At 33.6% G+C, this 20000-nt stretch overlaps 1 protein-coding gene across 1 annotated transcript in view; it reads left to right on the top strand.

The window, feature by feature from the left end:
* The window catches only part of LOC136842794 (transient-receptor-potential-like protein), a 236741-nt gene that overhangs the window by 191108 nt on the left and 25633 nt on the right, over positions 1-20000 (top strand). The window contains exons 7-12 of the mRNA XM_067110640.1: positions 2000-2119; positions 2888-3099; positions 5199-5337; positions 7146-7306; positions 8088-8248; positions 8475-8628. Of these exons, the coding sequence (XP_066966741.1) occupies positions 2000-2119; positions 2888-3099; positions 5199-5337; positions 7146-7306; positions 8088-8248; positions 8475-8628 (947 nt within the window). The remainder of the gene's footprint in view (positions 1-1999; positions 2120-2887; positions 3100-5198; positions 5338-7145; positions 7307-8087; positions 8249-8474; positions 8629-20000) is intronic.

The following is a 20000-nucleotide window of genomic DNA, read 5'->3' as shown; positions in this document are numbered from 1 at the left end:
ATATATATATATACTGTGTATGTATATACATATATATATATATATATATATATATATATATATATATATATATATATATATATATATATATAGTGAAAACGATTAAAGGTTTGGTGAGAGTTTGTTAATATAGAATTTCGTATATTAGCGTACAAAGTAAGTAAATACATAGTTATGATAAAAGCAGAAATGCAAGAACTGGTGAAAAAGTTATCTGACGTCATTGAGAGGTTGGCAGTGAGATCTCAAAAGATGATGGCTAAGACATTAGTATATATATTATGTTTTTTTTTGTAAAGTTTAGGACCAAGGATAAAAGTGTGAGAGAGAGAGAAAGCTGGCTAGATGGATTGCTATTCGCATTAAAACGGTAGAGATGTAATATTGAAGATAAACTGAAAAAGAATGTTATTAAAAATTATATGATTATTCTCCAAAGTAGTATATTACCTTAAATAGAAAAATAAGTCAAAGATAAATACTAGAGAGCTCTAATATTCAAGATCAATCAAAGTGATGTCACAAAATATTATATCATTATTCTTCAAAGTATTCTATCACCTTAAATAAAAAGAATAAGAAAAGATAAAATAATTTTTTTAAATTTCACTAAATCGACAGTAATCTCCTATCTTAAAAAGAAAAAATAAATCAAAGATAAAATAATATTTTAAAATTTCACTGAGTCGACAGTAGTGTTCTGCCTTAAATAGAAATAGTAACTCAAAGATAAAATATATTTTTTTTAAATTTCACTAAGTCGACAGTAGTCTTCTACTTTAAATAGAAAAGGTAAATCTCAGATAAAATAAATTTTTAAAAATTTCACAAAGTCGACAGCAATCTCCTATTTTAAATAGGAAAAAATAAATCGGTGATAAAATAATTTTTTAAAATTTCACCAAGTCGACAGCAGTCTTTTACCTTAAATAGAAAAAATAAATCAAAGATGAAATAGATTTTTAAAAATTTCACAAGGTCGAAAAGAGAACAGCAACCTTTACGGAACTCCAGCCACCATATTTAATTACTGGAGAGAGAGAGACCTGACCACTTGGCAATTTAATTAACTCGGGATTAAGAGCCGTAATATTACCGCAGCATTTTTTAGAGGGGGGAGGGAAGTGATAGCGAGGGATGGGAATGCCTCTGGTCCGGGAAGGGTGTTGTTTTGGGGGGGGGGTTGGGAGTAGGGAAAGTTGTTGGTTATATGGATGAAAGTAAAACTGGCATAATATTCTTGTTTAATTACTGGCAGTTATCTTGCTAGGTAACACAACAGGATTAGAAATTTTATGTATATAATTTTACATATACTCTTATTCTTACATATATATATTAAATATATATATATATATATATATATATATATATATATATATATATATATATATATATATATATATATATTTACATCTGATAATGTTATTGTAATATGACATTTTATTTACGTTCATCGTATCTTTAAAACCCATTTACAGGCAAAAATTGACAAACATAACCACTTTGAACAGGTGATGGTTTTTATTGTATTCATTTTTCTACACGCATCACTTTTAAGAAAGCGAATCGCGTAGAGTTTATCAATTTAAGTTTGATCAATTTAAGTCATACTTTATTTGAATTTTTGGTTGTTAATGCTTAACATTTGTATGAACTGTCAGGTTCGTATGTAATGCCAGTGTAATGGTTTTGTAGTGATAAGTGATGTATTCACCAGACAAATTGATTTCTCTCTCTCTCTCTCTCTCTCTCTTTGTGCGTGTGTGTTTGCGCGCGTGCGTAATATATATCTCTCTTTCCCTCGTTTTCAGTGTGCATATTCTCTCTCTCTCTCTCTCTCTCTCTCTCTCTCTCTCTCTCTCTGTGTGTGTGTATGTGTGTGTGTATCTTGTCTCTCTCCGGTATTCGAAAGTATTTTTGAAGTAATATTTTTTCCTCTTTTTATTTATTTACTTATTTATTTATTTATTTATTTTGTCTTCGCCTGGCCCATCAGGTCATCGCTGTCTTGAACAGACGGAGTGAGGAGGACTCTGACGAAGATGACGACGACGATGACCCCGAGAGACTCAATTTGTCGAGACTCAAGTTGGCCCTCAAGTACGACCAAAAGCAGGTATGATGATGGTGATGTACCCACGTGTGTGTGTGAGTAGCTATAATTTTATAGGGAAATAACGACGATTTATATATAATCTGTAAATATATATACAGTACGTTTGTTACAGGCAGATAGCGAAACCAGGCATTTCACGAACTGCCTGAAATTTCAGGCAGATAGCGAAATGCACTTAGGGACATTTCATCCCCCAGGGGCTAGTACTAAACACGGCGAAATTTATTTCACCCCCACAGTGGCTAGTACTAAACACGGCGGAACAGTGTAGGTGAGTCACTGTTTCGCCGTGTTAAGTACTAGCCCCTGGGGGAATTAAATGTCCCTAAGTGCATTTCGCTACATGCCTGTAACATATATATTACATACATACATATATATAAATATATATATGTATGTGTATACATTTAATATATATATATATATATATATATATATATATATATATATATATATATATAAAGAAATGTATAATATATATATATATATATATATATATATATATATATATATATATATATATATATATATATATATACATACACATTATATGTGTATATATATGTGTGTATATATGTACATACATATATATAAATAAATATATATATATATATATATATATATATATATATATATATATATATATATATATATGTATATTGTATATGTGTGCGTGCGTATATTTGCAAAGTATCTCTACGTAAGTACATACGTTCACTACGGTACTTACAATAACGCTCCCCTCTCCCCTCTCCCGTCTGACACCAGTTCGTGGCCCACCCGAACTGCCAACAGCTGCTGACCTCCGTGTGGCACGAGGGCCTGCCGATATGGCGACGGCGCAACGCCATCGTCAAGATCCTTTTGTGCCTGTCAATCATCCTGTGCATGCCCTTAATTGCCGTTATCTACCTCATCTTCCCAAGGACACGGCTGGGGAGGGTCATCAGGTCACCTTTCATGAAGTTCATCTACCACAGGTGAGAGCGGTGTATGTTTTTTTTTTTTCTATACTTCCAGGAAATAAATATGTAGGTTTTAAAGTTTTTTTATTACTTTCAGGGAATAAAAATGTAGGTTTTTATAAGTTTTTTTATTACTTTCAGGGAATAAAAATGTAAGTTTTTAAAAGTTTTTTATTACTTTCAGGGAATAAAAATGTAGGGTTTTAAATGTTTTTTATTACTTTCAGGAAATAAAAATGTAGATTTTTAAAGTTTTTTATTACTTTCGGGAAATAAAAATGTTGTTTTTTATTTTTGTTTAATTTCAGGAAACTAAAATGTAGGTTTTGTAATTTTTTTTATTACTTCGGGAAATAAAAATGTAGGTTTTGTAAATTTTTTATTACTTTCAGGAAATAAAAATGTAGGGTTTAAACATTTTTTTTATTACTTTCAGGAAGTAAAAATGTTGGTTTTTAGTTTTGTTTAATTTCAGTAAATAAAAGTGTAGGCTTTTAAAGTTTTTTATTACTTTCAGGAAATAAAAATGTTGGTTTTTAGTTTTGTTTAATTTCAGGAAATAAAAATGTAGGTTTTTAAAAGTTTTTTATTATTTTCAGGAAATAGAAATGTTGGTTTTTAATTTTGTTTAATTGTAGGAAATAAAAATTTAGGTTTTTAAAAGTTTTTTATTACTTTCAGGAAATAAAAATGTTGGTTATTAGTTCTGTTTAATTTCAGGAAATGAAAATGCAGGTTTTTAAAGTTTTTTTATTACTTTCAGGAAAAAATGGTTTTTAGTTTTGTTTAATTTCAGGAATAAAAATTTAGGTTTTTAAAAGCTTTTTTTATTACTTTCAGGAAATAAAAATGTTGGTTTTTAGTTTTGTTTAATTTCAGGAAATAAAAATGTAGGTTTTAAAAGCTTTTTATTACTTTCAGGAAATAAAAATGTAGGTTTTATCAATTTTTTTTATTACTTTTAGGAAATAAATAATGTAGGTTTTGTTAATTTTTTTATTACTCTAAGGAAATAAAAATGTAGGTTTTCAATTTTTTATTCCTTTCAGGAAATAAAAAGGCGGGTTTCTTTAGTTTTTATTACTTTCAGGAAATAAAAATACTTTTATTTTACTTTCAGGAAATAAAATTATTTTTTTTTTCATTTTTGCTTTTGCTTTCAAGAATTAAAATTGTTAGACATTTTGTAATGAATTGTGAGTACGCTGTTTTGGCGTTTATTCACATTATCTCTTTTTATTGGGTATCTGTTGACAATAATTTCCTTAGCATTCAGTTGCACATGCTAAAGGGAAACATTCAAACGGGGAACGTGTGTATATTATATATATATATATATATATATATATATATATATATATATATATATATATATATATATATATATATATATATATATATATTCACATATAGATAGATAGATAGAAAACACGTTCTTTATAATTAAATATTTTAATCAGAGTGATTAGCCTTGAGGGTGGATATCAAATATGATTTATACGTAAATGCTCAGAATAAGTTAAAATTATTCACTTATTTAAAATACAATGATTAAATTGGCTTGCAGTCATGGTAACTATTAAATTATTTCCAACCCTCGGTAACTAGGGTTCCAAAATAACTTTTAATTTGATACTTGCAAATTAACTTTTAAACTTAATAATGGCGAAATATCTATAAATTTGATACTTCCAAACTATCTTCCAACTTAATAATTGCAAAAAACTTTAAAGCTGATAAATCAAAAATAACTTTAATCCTAATAATTGCAAAATGACTCTCAATCTGACACTTGCACAATAACTTTAAACTTAATAATTGCAAAATATCTATAAATTTCTTTCGAAATAACTGTCAAATTAATACTTGCAAAATAACTTTAAATTTGATCATTCCAAAAAACTTAGGGCTTAATAATTTCAAAATAACTTTAAATTTCATACTCGCACAATGACTTTTAATAACTGCAAAGAGCTTTAAATATAATAATTCCAAAATAACTTTAAATTTGATACTTGCACAATAATTTCAATACACAATTGCAAGGTAACTTGAAATTTGATATTGTACTTGCAAAATAACTTAAAATTCAATACATTCCACACCTCCTTCAGCGCCTCCTTCGGCTTATTCCTGGTTCTCCTGGTGCTGGCATCGACGAGGACCGAAGGGAGCGAGAGACACCGTAGGAACCTGAGAGGTCCTGCCCCGACATTCGTCGAGTGGCTCATTTTCTTCTGGGTGACTGGAATGGTGAGTTTTGATTCTAATACCCACAGTAATATCCTGGTGGGTGGAAGGCGCGGTGAGTGTTTGGAGATATTTTAATCCCCATATTAATATCCTGGCGGATGGAATGCTCGGTGAGTATTTGGAAATATGCTAATATTCACAATAGTATTCTGTTGGGTGGAATGCACGGTGAGTTTTATTTGGAAATATACTAATACCCAAAATAATATCCTGGTGGGTGTATGTACAGTGAGTATTTAGAGATATGCTAATACCCACAGTAATATCCTGATGGTTGGAAGGCGCGGTGAGTATTTGGGGATATGTTAATACCCATCTTAATATCCTGGCTAATAGAATGCTCGGCGAGTATTTAGAAATATGCTAATATTCACAATAGTATCCTGTTATAAATGCATTGTGAGTTTTATTTGGAATATACACACCCAACAATATCCTTGTGGTGTATGTGAGTATTGGAAATATGCTAACATCTACAGTAATATCCTGGTGGATGGAAGGCGTGGTGAGTATTTGGAGATATGTTAATGCCCATATTAATATCCTGGTGGATGGAATGCTCTGTGGGTATTTGGAAATATGCTAATATTCACAATAGTATCCTGTTGGGTGGAATGCACGGTGAGTTTTATTTGGAAATATACCAATACCCACAATAATATCCTGGTGGGTGCATGTGCAGTGAATATTTGGAAATATGGTAATACCCACAGTAATATCCTGGTGGGTGGAAGGCACGGTGAGTATTTGGAGATATGTTAATACCCATATTAATATCCTGGTGGATGGAATGCTCGGTGAGTATTTGGAAATGTGCTAATACCCACAATAATGTCCTGGTGGCTGGAAGGCACGGTGAGTTTTGTTTGGAAATTTGCTAATACCCACGATAATATCCTGGTGGGTGGAATGCACGGTCAGTATTTGGAAATATCCTAATATTCACAATAATATCCTGGTGGGTGGAATGCACGGTCAGTATTTGGAAATATCCTAATATTCACAATGATATCCTGGTGGGTGGAAGGCACGGTGAGTATTTGGAAATATACTAATACTCATATTATTATAAAGGTAATATATATCAGGGCTATTTCCAGGCATTTCACCCACCAGGATATTATTATAATATCTTGGTGGGTGGAATGCACGGTTATAATTTGGAAATATGGTAATACCTACAATAATATCCTGGTGAGGGAAGGCGCGGTGAGTTTCATTTGGAAATATACTAATATCCACATTAAAATCTTGGTATGTGCAATGCCTCTTGGATAGATATATTTGCTTAAGAAACGACCATTAATACCATACATCCGTGCATCTAACTCAATCGAATTTTCAGCTGGCATTGGAAGCATGTAAGAAAAACATGAAAAATATGTTTTTAGTTTTCTGCAAAAGAAAACTATTGAGATGGCTTTGTCTGTTCATCCGCACTTTTTCTGTACGCCCTCAGATCTTAAAAACTACTGAGGCTAAAGGACTGCAAATTGGTATGTCGATCATCCACCCTCCAGTCATCAAACATATCAAATTGCAGCCCTCTAGCTTCAGTAGCTTTGATTTTATTTAAGGTTAAATTTAGCCATGATCGTGCGTCTGGCAACGCAAAAACACAGGCCACGGCGGCCGGCTGAAAGTTTCATGGGCCCTGGCTGAGAGTTTCGTACAGCATTATACGCTGTACAGAAAGCTCGATTAGACCGAAGAAACTTCGGCGCATTTTTTACTGGTTTTTTCTCAACACAGATATAGGCGGAATGCAAACAAAACCTGTAATGTCTTTATTTTTTTCCTCGACGCAGGTGTGGGCAGAATGCAAGCAGTTGTGGGAAGAGGGACTCACCGCCTATATCCGGCAGTGGTGGAACTGGCTGGATTTCATTATGTTGTCACTCTACCTTTGTACCTTCAGTCTTCGTGCTGTGGCCTTCATTCAGATCACCACAAATAAGTACGGGCCAAGGTCAGTCAGTTAGTCAGTTAGCCTGTCAGTCAGTCCCAGCAATTTGGATCCTTAATTAAGAAGAGTTACAGGAAAAACTTATGTCTGAATGTACCGTAGATGATGAAAAACGGCCATTTGATTTTGCTAATCCAAAAGGGATGCTCGTAGTTTACCTCTTCATACATATATATATATATATATATATATATATATAGTAGCAGAAGATATATATATATATTATATATATATATATATATATATATATATATAATATATATATATATATATATATATATATATATATGTATGTGTATGTATGGATGTATGTATAAATTTCTGACGCACTGATCGAACTCCAGGTCTTTCAATTATATATATATATATATATATATATATATATATATATATATATATATATATACATATATATATATATATATATATATATACATACACATACATATACATACAAACATGTATGTATATACATATGTATGTGTGTGTGTTGATGCTGTGCCTCAGTAGTACAGCAGTGAAGTCACTTTTACAAAGTAAATGATTCAGTCCCACCTTGCTGCCCACCAGTCAACCCAAACGCAGACAGATTTCAGCATCAGCTTGGGTCAAGAATAAGGCAGGGGGCTAGCAATCTCATCCCAGAGACTCGGTGAAAATTTCAAGGCTCTACCCTTCTGAGAAAAGGTGTACGTGATTGTGTGTGCGTGTGTGTGTAATTTGGGTACGACAACGTAAACAGTACAAGAACTGCCTTACCAAAAAATTCTCTCTTGCCTTCCAGAGAGGTTCCTAGGGCACAGTGGCCCGCCAACGATCCTACGCTGATCGCTGAGGGCGTATTCGCAGTGGCGAACGTGTTTTCCTTCGCCCGAATCATATACTTGTTCCAGACTAATCCACATCTCGGGCCTTTGCAGATATCTCTAGGGTGCATGATAATAGGTAGGTGCTCTCTCTCTCTCTCTCTCTCTCTCTGAAATAATGTAATAGATGCCTATCATATAAAACAGAGGTGGTTATGGCCGCCAGAATTAGATTTGCCTAAGAATTGACCATAAAATTCTCTATAACCATCGATCTACCCCAGCCGAATTTCCAGCAGAAATTAACTCTCTCTCTCTCTCTCTCTCTCTCTCTCTCTCTCTCTCTCTTCTCTCCTCATCCACAGACATCGCCAAATTCCTCTTCATCTTCTTCCTCGTCCTGACGAGTTTCGCCTGCGGCCTGAACCAATTGTACTGGTATTACGATTCGCCCAGAGTCTCTTGTACTAAGACCCCTGGAGACGCTGCCTGCAACGCAGGCTCGGATGCCTTTAACACGTAAGTTTGTCATTTATTTTGTCAGTTTTTTTTTTAATTTTCTGTCATTTTTTGTCTTGTATTTTCTCAGGGATGACGGAGGAAATAATTACCTCTTTCAGTCTCTCATAAATCCATAACTGATCTTGATTTTTTGTTGTGATTTATCGTAAGTTTGTCAATGATTTTGTCAGTTTTTTTTTTTTTTTTTTTTTTTTCATTTTGTCTCTCGTATTTTCTCGGGGATGACGGAAGAAATAATTGCCTCTTTCAGTCTCTCGTAAAATCATAATTGATCTTGATTCTTTTTTTATTTGTCGTTTCAAGATACCCCTGAAAAATAAATTGCCTCTTTTAATCTTTTATAAATCCGTAATTGAGCTTGATTTTATTTTGTTTTGGTTTGTTTTTTCAAGAAACTCCCGAAAAATAAACGGTCCCTCTTGTTTTGTGTTGACGTAAAAGCGCCTTATTTCTTACATCTGTAATTCGTGGTGATGAGTTTGATGTGTGCTAAAGAAAATACACTTTCAATCATATTTTGTGTGGACGTAAAAAAATAAACTTTCAATCATATTTTGTGTGGACGTAAAAAAATAAACTTTCAATCATATTTTGTGTGGACGTAAAAACAACTTGCTTCTTACATCATAATTCGTAGTGTTGATTTGATGTGTACTAAATACCTTTCAGATTTAGAACATGTAAAAGCGTACTCTTTTTTTGTGTTTCGTTTTTGATGTATATGAAAGGTACACGACGCAGAAATAAACGGACCCACTTTTTCGTGATAACATCAAATAAATTTTACCCTAAAATTAAATTCTTGGTGACGAATACTGTTTGTGCTGAATCCCAAAATTGATGAGCATGATTCTCTAACACATTTTTTTTATATATTTTATTTTTAATTTTTTTGAAGGGACGTGCAAATAAAACTATATCAATTCTCGTCCATGTTTACTTTTAAAAACAAATAAATCCGTTTCCAAAATTATCATAGTGACGAATACCGTGTTTACTAAATCCTTAATTGATGTCCTCCAGTTGTTTATGTGTGACTCCTAAGTTTTTTTTTTTGTTTTAGTTTTATTGTCAATGTGTGAAAGGAACGACGCAAATAAACGATCTCTCATGCTGAGCGCGCACGTGTGTGTGTGTGTGTGTGTGTATTGACGCCAAGTAAAGCTGTTTCTAAATTGAAAGTTCTTTGGAACGAATACACTTTTGTACTGTTTCACAATTGATAGTGTGACACATAAATATATTCTCCCTCCTTTTCACCCGTATTATAAAAGTGTACATTATTTTATTTTATTTCACTGTATTCTTCTTGTTTATTTTAATCTTGATTTGTATGTTATCGTGACAGATGTTGTAGAATGAAGATTTGATTCTGTATTTTATCTGAGGAGTTATATGACTTTGTCACAGTTTTTTGATATATTTATGTCCGTTTGATGTCCTATTATTATTATTATTATTATTATTATTATTATTATTATTATTATTATTATTATTATTATTATTATTGACGTCAACATCTTCAGGTTGTGTCACCTAGATACCATGTAGTTAGTACATTATTACATATGTGAAGTTCTTGTGAGTACACATGGCAAATTGCATACGCATGTTCACGTCTTGACGCAAATGAATGTAAACAAAATTTTGTTAATAACTGAACAGATAAATAAATAGAAAATGCGTCAACGTTTTCCACAAACTAATCAAATCAGTACGTTTGTGCCATTCATTCGCTTCGATTTGTTAAAAATCATGGACGTCTCTTGAGAAATATGCGATAACCTAAGTCAAATAGCTTTTGCGTTTGCGGGAAACGTTCGTAAACAATACGTAAGTTTTCGTATTTTTTCCGATCAGAATGTTTCAAAACGTTGAAATATTGGGTTACAGTATCTGACTAACTTTAAAATTTCCTCATTGGAAGAAGCTGTGAATTCCCAACAGCAAAATTTGACAGTATTAGATAAAGCCGTTTTGATTGCACTACAAAACTAGCTTAATGAACTTATTACTTTGTCGTTGTCGTACATAGGCTATATTAAACCCTCACGCATACACGCACTCGTGTATATTTGCATACGTTCACGCGGTCGCGTTGTTGTGTGTATATATATGTGTAATCGCATGTCTATAAATGCTGATTAAAATGAAAATCCAAGGATATATATAAAATTGGTAAACGATCTTTCCCAATTATTATAATTTTCCATTCTATTTCAGTAACGAAAACAGTACAGCTAATCTCGTACGCATATTTTCCATTAAAAAAAGATGGAAAAATTGAAGTAATAGGATAAGTTACAAGAAAATTCATAGAGAAAAGATGGGAATTCAGGCGTTCAGCATCAGATGGGCCTCTCGCCCCAACTTTTGAAAAAGGCGTTTTTCAACTGATCAGCTTTAAAATAATCCCCCCTTTTTCCCCGAAAAAGGGGTGGGGTTGAACTATAATTGTTTTATGCATACTGTTGTATTCCTGATCGCAAATACTTCATCGCATACAAAATTCAACTTGGTATCTTGAAAAATAAAGAAATTAGAGCAGGTTGAATTTCCAAAACTTTGATGGCTTAGAACTCAAAAAAAATTTTTTTGAAAGTCAGCTTTCAAGAACAGTCTTGAGATATTAAGCAGATTAAGCTGAGAAAAGACTAATGTGATCGATAGATGTTATGTGCTTTTTTGCACTTCCAGAAATATCTGGAAATAGTCATTATTCTAATTGGTATCAGTTTGTTAGACGTTTTAAAATGTAGCCAAATTTCAGCCACAAATTTATAAATTGACTTTTCCTAAAAAAACCTCTCATGTAGCTCATCTGTCTTTTCTCGCTGAAGAATTATTATCTTGTTTTTCTGTCCTTATGTTCCGTTGTGTATTGAAAAACATCGTCTGTTTAAGAAGAGAATGTTTATTTCTTTATGTAAAAAAAAAGTCCTGTGATACACAGCAATAATACTAATAATCTTAAACAATTAATGTTGTCTGTCTCGTATGTTACGATGTGCATATTGACAGAGATCATTCTATTTGTCTTTCACTCCTCCATCTCTTGTGCCATTTTCATCTCAATGGAAAAAAGCTAAACTCCTAATGCTCTAAACGCCCCCTTCGTTTCAACGACTTGTAATGCTTCTCCCTAAAACGGGTCCTAAAGCCTCCTAATGTAATGTTTCTCATACAGTGACGCAGGAGAGTACAAAGGAGGCTTCAAAACGTAAGTCCCTTTTGAGCGTTCCCTGAATTACATGGAATCTAAAGAACTGAGTGAATCTTTTTTTCACGAAACTTTTCAGTACTTTACGGAAAAGAATGACTGATGGCATGTTTTGATTGCTTTCCTCTCTAAACGCTATAAATTTAGCCAGTTGAGTTGGTTTGTTGTGTTTTTATTTATTTGTTTTTTTTTTTATCGCTCAGTGTCTTTCCATTTAACTCAGTTATTACGAGGATAGAACCACCTACGTAAAAGTCACACTTTTAAAAGCAGCGACAGAAGCTGCGACTAATCTTCGCTTGGCTGCACAGCCGCTCTCAGTGACAATTCTCTCAGTACACTCTCTCCTGTACCCATTTCAAAATGTAGCTGTCTTTAATCCTCTTCTCTCTGGCCTGTTACATCATTTCACAATGTGTTGAACTCTCTCTCTCTCTCTCTCTCTCTCTCTCTCTCTCGTGTACCATTTCCAAAATTGTTTGGTCTCTCTCCCATGTATCATTTGAGATTGTGTTAAGATTGAACTCTCTCTCTCTCAACTTCTCTCTCTCTCTCTCTCTCTCTCTCTCTCTCACACAGTTCTTTTCGCTGAATAGTGGGTCCGTTCTCAGTTAGCACTCTGCTGTCAAGTGAGTCTGAATCGAACGGCCAATGAAGAATAAGAGGAATTTATTTCTTGGTGATAGAAATTCATTTCGCTATAATGTGGTTCGATTCCACAATAAGTTGTAGGTCCTGTTGCTAGGTAACCAACCGTTCTTAGCCACGTAAAAATAAAGCTAATCCTTCGGGCCAGCCCTAGGAGAGTTGTTAATCAGCTCAGTGGTCTGGTTAAACTAAGATATACTGTGCTCTCTCTCTCTCTTCTCTCTCTCTCTCTCTCTCTCTCTCTCTCTCTGCTGAAGTATCATTTTCAGAATGCTTATAAATTAAACTTTATCCTCTGTAGCATTTTGGCAATCCTTTGATCTTAAATTCTCTCTCTCTCTCTCTCCTGAAGTAGCATTTCAGAATGCTTACAAATTAAACTTTTGCTTCTGTAGTTTTTAGCAATCCTTTTGATCTTCTCTCTCTCTTCTCTCTCTTCTCTCTCTCTCTCTCTCTCTGCAAAGATTCTTAAATTTTCAGTCCTTAAATAAGCTGTAATATGACTTGAAAACTTTCAGTCCGGGTAAGGTGTATTTTGTTCTTTCTAAATTCCATTAGAAGATTGCATTAAAAAAATTCAGATTTTCTATTTAATATCAGAAAAGTGAGATTGATAATCGAATTTGCCCTCCCTACCCCCTCTTGTCCCAACAGATTGTTTAATTATCCATTAATATCCATTTTAGCTTTGTGTAACGTAAAACAATATTATGTCAGTGTTCTCATATCGCTAAATTGTTGTTAATGAGAAATCTCCATGTATTTTAATTTTTATTCTATAGTCCTAAGAAGACTGCGGTTGAAGTAAATCTATTCCTTAAGTGATCTTACATCTAATTTTTGAATTGGTGCCATTGGTAACAAAAGTCAGAAACAGATATTTGTAAAATAACCTCATTTACAAATTTTGGTACAAGGCGGTTCTGTCTACCGTTTCATTTTCAGTTCACGATTTTTGCTTTATGACCTTTTTTGTGTAACGCCTTTTTTGACGGCTTCAGGAAGTAAATCCGCTTTGTAGGCAGTGTCTGGGTCTTTTTTGGACGTTACTCTCTATATTTTCCAAAGTTAAAACTAGCCGAGCTAAAATCCCAACGCAACTAAAAGCTTTTTTTAAAAGAACTAGCACAGTGTCGTAATCGTTAGCATACCCTAAGTGTGTGCACTGTAAGCTCCACATTGTGCGTGATAGCCCCAGGCATTAAGGTGACATGTTACCTCGTAGATTGTACTGTCCCCCCCCTACAACCACTCAATCCCTTCATTAGACACCCCCACCCCTGTTATCCGAGTGATATAAACTATGGGACTTAGAAGATGTCTGCCTATTTGCATTGAGAGAACGCAATGCAATGCAACGTGTTTTGTCTTCATTCAGTAGCAATAAATTGACTGTAAGCTTCGTAGAGCAGTGTATGGCAACAAGTGCGGTATCTCAAGTAGTCTCTGCTCCCTCTTGATAAAGTGTTATGCGCAAGTAGGCACTTGATTAGAAGAGGGATGTATGATTATCCTCCGTAGGATTCTTTTTTTATTTCCATATGTTGATATCCTTTGCACTGAAGGATAACGTGTTATTTGCCCCTGTAAAAGGGGAGATTTAATTTGTGTGAGCCTCCATTCGATTGCAGGTGAGAAGTACTTTTACACTTTTACTCTGATATTTACATGTGACTCGGTTTTTTTTCTACAAAGGAATACATTTTGCAACACTGCAACACTTAACAAAATATTAAGGGCTACAAACGTGCAACAGCTTTCCACCATCATTGCACTTTGAAATGCCTCTACATCACGTTGCTGTAGTTCCCAGCTGTTGTAGACCCTTACAGATCAATCAATCAGCCTGCTTTCTGTGTCGTAGCTTCTCACCCGAAGTGTACATCCGGCCATACACGTTGCATACAAATGTACAAAAGTGCGCACTGTGTATAATACACCCTTCCGAAGGGCTTGTATACACGTATTTTCATTCATTTTTGTCTCTCTCTTTAATAACGTGCTTCTCATCTCGCATTTGCATTTTTCAGGATTGTTTGCAAGTATCTGCAAGAGAGATTATTGTCTGTTTTTTTGTGATGAGTTTTTCCTGTTGAATTTTATCACCAGCCGTTTGTGTTGGCCAGTTTCAGCAAACAGTCTTTTGGGCGTTTAAGTCAGTGCATTAACTCTTTCGTTTTATTTTTCAGCTTCAACGCAGCTTCACTTATGTTTGTTGTATTAATTATTCAGTTGTTTCGTTAACAGGTTGTAAATGAGAAATATTTTATAACTACAGTACCCTTTGAATAAATAACTTGATTTATTTTTGTTTATCAGCATTGTGTTAACATTAGTGTACCCGTGGTATGTCTTTGCAGACAGATATCTAAAGAACTTCCTCAGTGTCAGATATTTTTTCCATAGAATGGATTTCTTCTACTTTCCTCTTTTAGTTAGTTTTTCATAAATTTTTTGTAGTTTTATCTTAAATTTAAATTCGCAGCCGTTTCCAGCTGGAGTTTGTTTCACTTGTTTGATAATCATTTATATTTCAAGTCACATGGTACTTTTCACTTTCTTTTTCTCCCGAGTAATTTCCTGAAAATAAGTTTTCGGTTTAGTTATTTTTTTTAAAAGTTAGTCTTTGACTTCAACTCATTCTTTACTGTTTGCCATTGAGTTTCCCAATAGCCGTTTAAAACTAGGAACTAATGACTAAAAAGCTTTTCTTTAGAGTCAGCCTGTTTTTTCTGTTTTTTTTTTTTTATGAGTTAGAACATTTTTTTCCACTTCTTTTGCCAAGGTAAGTTATTTTCCCCAGTGCCGTTTCTCGAACGGGCTGCATTACTTGGCAACAGTTTTCACTTAATAGTTCTTTCTTTCTCTTGCTTGTGCTGTTGAATTGTGGTTGTACTAAACATTCTTTCTGGGTGTCAGGTATTCATCATCCTTTTTTTCTTCCAGAAGTAAATGATTTTCGACTGTTTCGTATTTATGTCTTAATATATTCACCTTCCAGTTATATCTGCAGTGGAATTACACGTTGTGATCTGATAACTGCAAAGCTTTTATTCGTCTTGTCTTCTTTCTATAGTAAAGTATATTTTTTACGGTTTTTATCTAGTTAATTCAGGGTTTTGGTGCTTTTTAGTTATTTTTCCCAAATCTATTTTTTTTTATATTGTCATGCTTTATCTTATATTTAATAGTTTGTTTGAGTTCTACGTTTAGTTGGCTATTTTCTCTGGATTTGAATTATTTTTTTTTTATTTTTAACTTTTTATGATTTCTCTGTAGTTAAATACTTTTCCACGATGCCATTTCCATATTGGTTTTCTTCATAGGTACATAACTTTTCTTGCTCATAATTTTATTATATGAGTTTTCTCTTTTCATTACTTTGAAAAGATTCATAACTAGAATTCTAAGTCAACCTCCAGTCATATGATTCAAATCTCTTGTCAGATAACTAGAATCTCCTTTCTCACCATTAGAATCTGGTGTCGCATGACTAAAATCTCCTGTCATATAACTAGAATCTGATGCCATGAGATTAAAATCTCGTGTCTTATAACTAGAATCTTGTGTCAGAAGACTAGAATCTCCTTTCATATCATTAGAATCTGGTGTCATAAGACTAGAATCTCCTGTCACATAACTAGAGTCTGTGTCATAAGACTAGAACCTCATGTCTTATAACTAGAATCTTGTGTCAGAAGACTTTATCATTAAAATCTTGTGTCATAAGACTAAAATCTGCTGTCTTATAACTAGAATCTCTGTCATAAGACTAGAATCTCGTGTCTTGAAAGCGGAATTTTGTTTCAAAATACTTTCTTATTATTAAAATATGGTGTCATGAGACTAGAATCTCCTGTCATAACTAGAATCTGATGTTATAAGACTAGGATCTCCTATTATATAACTAGGATCTGTCATAAAACTGGGATCTCGTGTCTTATAACTAGAATCTTGTGTCAAAATACTTTCTTATCATTAGTATCTGGTGTCATAAGACTAGAATCTCGTGTCATATAACTAGAATCTCTGTCATATGACTAGACACTCGTGTCTTATAACTAGAATCTTGTGTCAAAAGACTTTCTTATCATTAGAATATGGTGTCATAAGACTAGAATCTCCGGTCATAACTAGAATCTGTCATAAAACTGGAATCTCGTGCCTTATAACTAGAAACTTGTGTCAAAATGTTTTCTTGTCATTAGAATCTGGTGTCAGAAGACTAGAATCTCATGTCATATAACTAGAATCTGTCATGAGACTAGACTCTCGTATCGTATAACTAGAATCTTGTGTCAAAAGACTTTCTTATCACTAGAATATGGTGTCACAAGACTAGAATCTCGTATGATACAACTAGGATCTGTCATAAAACTGGAATCTCGTGTCTTATAACTAGAATCTTGTGTCAAAATACTTTCTTATCATTAGAATCTAGTGTCATAAGATTAGAATCTCATGTCATATAACTAGAATCCCTTGTCTTGTGTCATAAGACTACAAATAGAACTCCTCATGTCAGATATTGAATGGTGGAATAAAGATCAAGGAAGTTTTCCTTCCATGGCTTTCGAATACATTTAGGATCATGAGCAGCGAAATAAACATCATTTTTTAATACTCTGCTAAATGCTTATGTTATTTTTTTTTTATTTAAGTATTTGTTTGAACTAACAGTAATAGGAAATGGCTGCTCATCATTCAGATATCCTTTGAAGAGTTGAAGATTCGCCTTGGAATGTCATTATTTTCTCAATACCCCCATTCCTCTTTTTTTTTTATAGGCAAATTGGATATGAATTCCTACTGAAACCTTTCTGTTTGCAGCTGCATTTGAGGTTCTGCAATTTTGCATTGGCTGTTGCAACCAGAATGCCCCTCCTATTTTGAATAACTTTTGGCTTTGTTGAATTTAGCAGTAATATAACTATTTTTATAGATTTATGTGGAATATTGTTTAGATTTAAGGATGTAATAATATCATCTGGTGTGTCTAGATATTAAGAGATTTCTTTATCATGTATTCGTGTATTTCTGTGTACCTTGAGAATACTTCCTTTGAATTTCAGATTTATTTTTGAAGGCAAAGGTTTGTTGTTAATATTTTAAATCTGATGAACTTTTGAAACGAAGGCATATCTACTTTTTGCTATTTTTAAGATATGTAATAACAGCAAGTGAAATGGGACAGGAAAATCATTTTATATATATATATATATATATATATATATATATATATATATATATATATATATATAAATTTTTGTATGTATGAATTTTTATATGTATACATATAAATATATACATATATTTAGTATATCTATAAATATATAAACAGTGTATACATCATACCCTTTGCTTCATTTTGGACAATTTTAAGTAACGATTTCATTTAGTCTCTAAAAGATGTCACTTTGCCTCATACGTTTCTTAATGTTTATGATCTTGCAAGACTTCCACTAAAATTATATGAAGTGAGAAAAAGGGTATTGATTAAAAGCCGATTGTTCCATCGTTTTAATTTTGTGGGCAAAAGTACCCAAACTTTGCTTGATTTTCAAGTGTTCTTAAGAGGAATCTGATAAGTCGTTTCGCACCCAAATGCCGCCATGTAAAAGCCAAGATTTCAAGTTTAATTCACAAACTGCTTCTATCAGGGAAGAAATGTAAATGTTGCCCACATCTTTTACGTTTTTCACATTTTCCAAAATTTTGTAGAAATTCTGTTTTTCCAAATTTCAGCACCGTTTCAGTAAATACAGAATGATTTCAGCTTGGGAAAAAGAACTTTGACATCTGCATCAGTCCTGTGGAAAACATTAGAATTTAGGTGAAATTGCACCCTGAGCATTCCCTCCACGACACTTGCTGTTCAAAAGGAATTTGTCCATTGGATGTTAAAACATAGACTACGCCAGTTTAATCCCCCCTCTTGTCTGTACAATTAATCTCCCAAAATCACCCCCCTTGATTAATCGCAAAGGCTTTCCCTATTCTCATATTCACGGCTTCCCCGTATCCGTCCACATCATATCTCAGGCTAGACAAGTCCTACACAGCGCTCCTATGGTCCCTATTCGGAGTGATTCCCCTGAAGGAACTCTCCGCCAGGAATGACCAGCTCTTCACCGACGTCATAGGACACTCGCTCCTTGGGGCTTACCTGATCATGGCTATCACCGTCATGGTGAATATGCTAATTGCCATGATGAGCCGCTCCTTCCAGATCGTAGAGGTAAACACAGAAGGTGTCGTGATGTAAAACGGTCCCCCCAAAAAATAATAATAAAGCATCTACAACAATATATATATATATATATATCCTTCAACGTTCTATTATATGTCGTCTTGCAACGACTTGCCACCTCCTCCTCCTCCTCCTCCTCCTCCCCTCCTGCTGTTTCTATGATGTTTGGGTTACAGGTTCCATTTCATATTCTTTTCATTTTTGTTCATTTCCGCTTTTAAGTTTTGGCGTTCATCAGAGGACCATCCTCTTCTGAAAGAGCCAGGCAAAACTCCACTTGTTCATACAGCAACCCACTCCCCTCCCCCTTTCCATTATCTTTAAGGAGTCGTGATTCTTGTTCATAATGGTTCTTCACCCGAAAAATGTTTTAGACTATTTGTTGTGCGATGAGACTGCTGAATTGTCCAGAGGCATGCTGTAACTTCTTCCATTCACAATTCCTCCTTGATTTCATGTCTTCCTTTTGTTTTCTTTTCTCCTGTGGTCTCTCTTTTTTGGCGTGTCCAGTTGTTCCTGGGTCCAATCTCTTTTTTTAAAAAACGAGAGATTTGAGAATTACATAGAAAACTGGGAAAAATTATACCGGAATCATAAAGAAAAATTGTCAGCTAAAACTGCATTTTGGATAAACAGAACAACTGGACACTGGAGACACTTTGCTTTTTTGAGTGATGCATTATTTTTTTATCCTGTTTATAAAAAAAAAAACGTAGTCTTCTGGTGATAGAACCAGTTTTATAAAAAAAACAACAACAACAAACTCTCAATAGATTTTTCCTCCTGTTAACTCTGGCTCTGTGATTTCTGTTTTAATATTATATGTACATTTTTAAAACACCAGCTCTAGTGTTTTTTTGAATCTGCACTAACTTGTACTTTTTTTACATTAGAGGTTTGGGAATACGCTGTGAATAGTACATTTTTTATGCCTACTTATATCTGGATATTTGTTCCTCTCAGGTTGTTTCTTTGCTCCTGAATTATTTTTCTCCACTTTTTTCCCAGTATTAACATTTGCTTATGGTTACTCTTTGTTTCTCTTTATTTACAGCTTTTGGATCTTTGACATGTTTCCCCTTACTTCCTCGCCTTCTCCTTTTGTACCTTCCATTCCCTCCTATGCAAGTTTCCTCAGTTTTAAAAAAAATGAGATGGAAGACTCAAAAAAAAAAAAAACACTGCATTAAACCCATACCCGGAAGCATGTCGCCCTTCTCTGATGCAAGCAACCGATTCCGTCCTGTTTCC

The sequence above is a fragment of the Macrobrachium rosenbergii genome, chromosome 2 (assembly GCF_040412425.1).
Source record: "Macrobrachium rosenbergii isolate ZJJX-2024 chromosome 2, ASM4041242v1, whole genome shotgun sequence".
NCBI classification, from domain to species: Eukaryota; Metazoa; Arthropoda; class Malacostraca; order Decapoda; family Palaemonidae; genus Macrobrachium; species Macrobrachium rosenbergii.
This window is presented reverse-complemented; position numbering and strand designations above follow the sequence as displayed.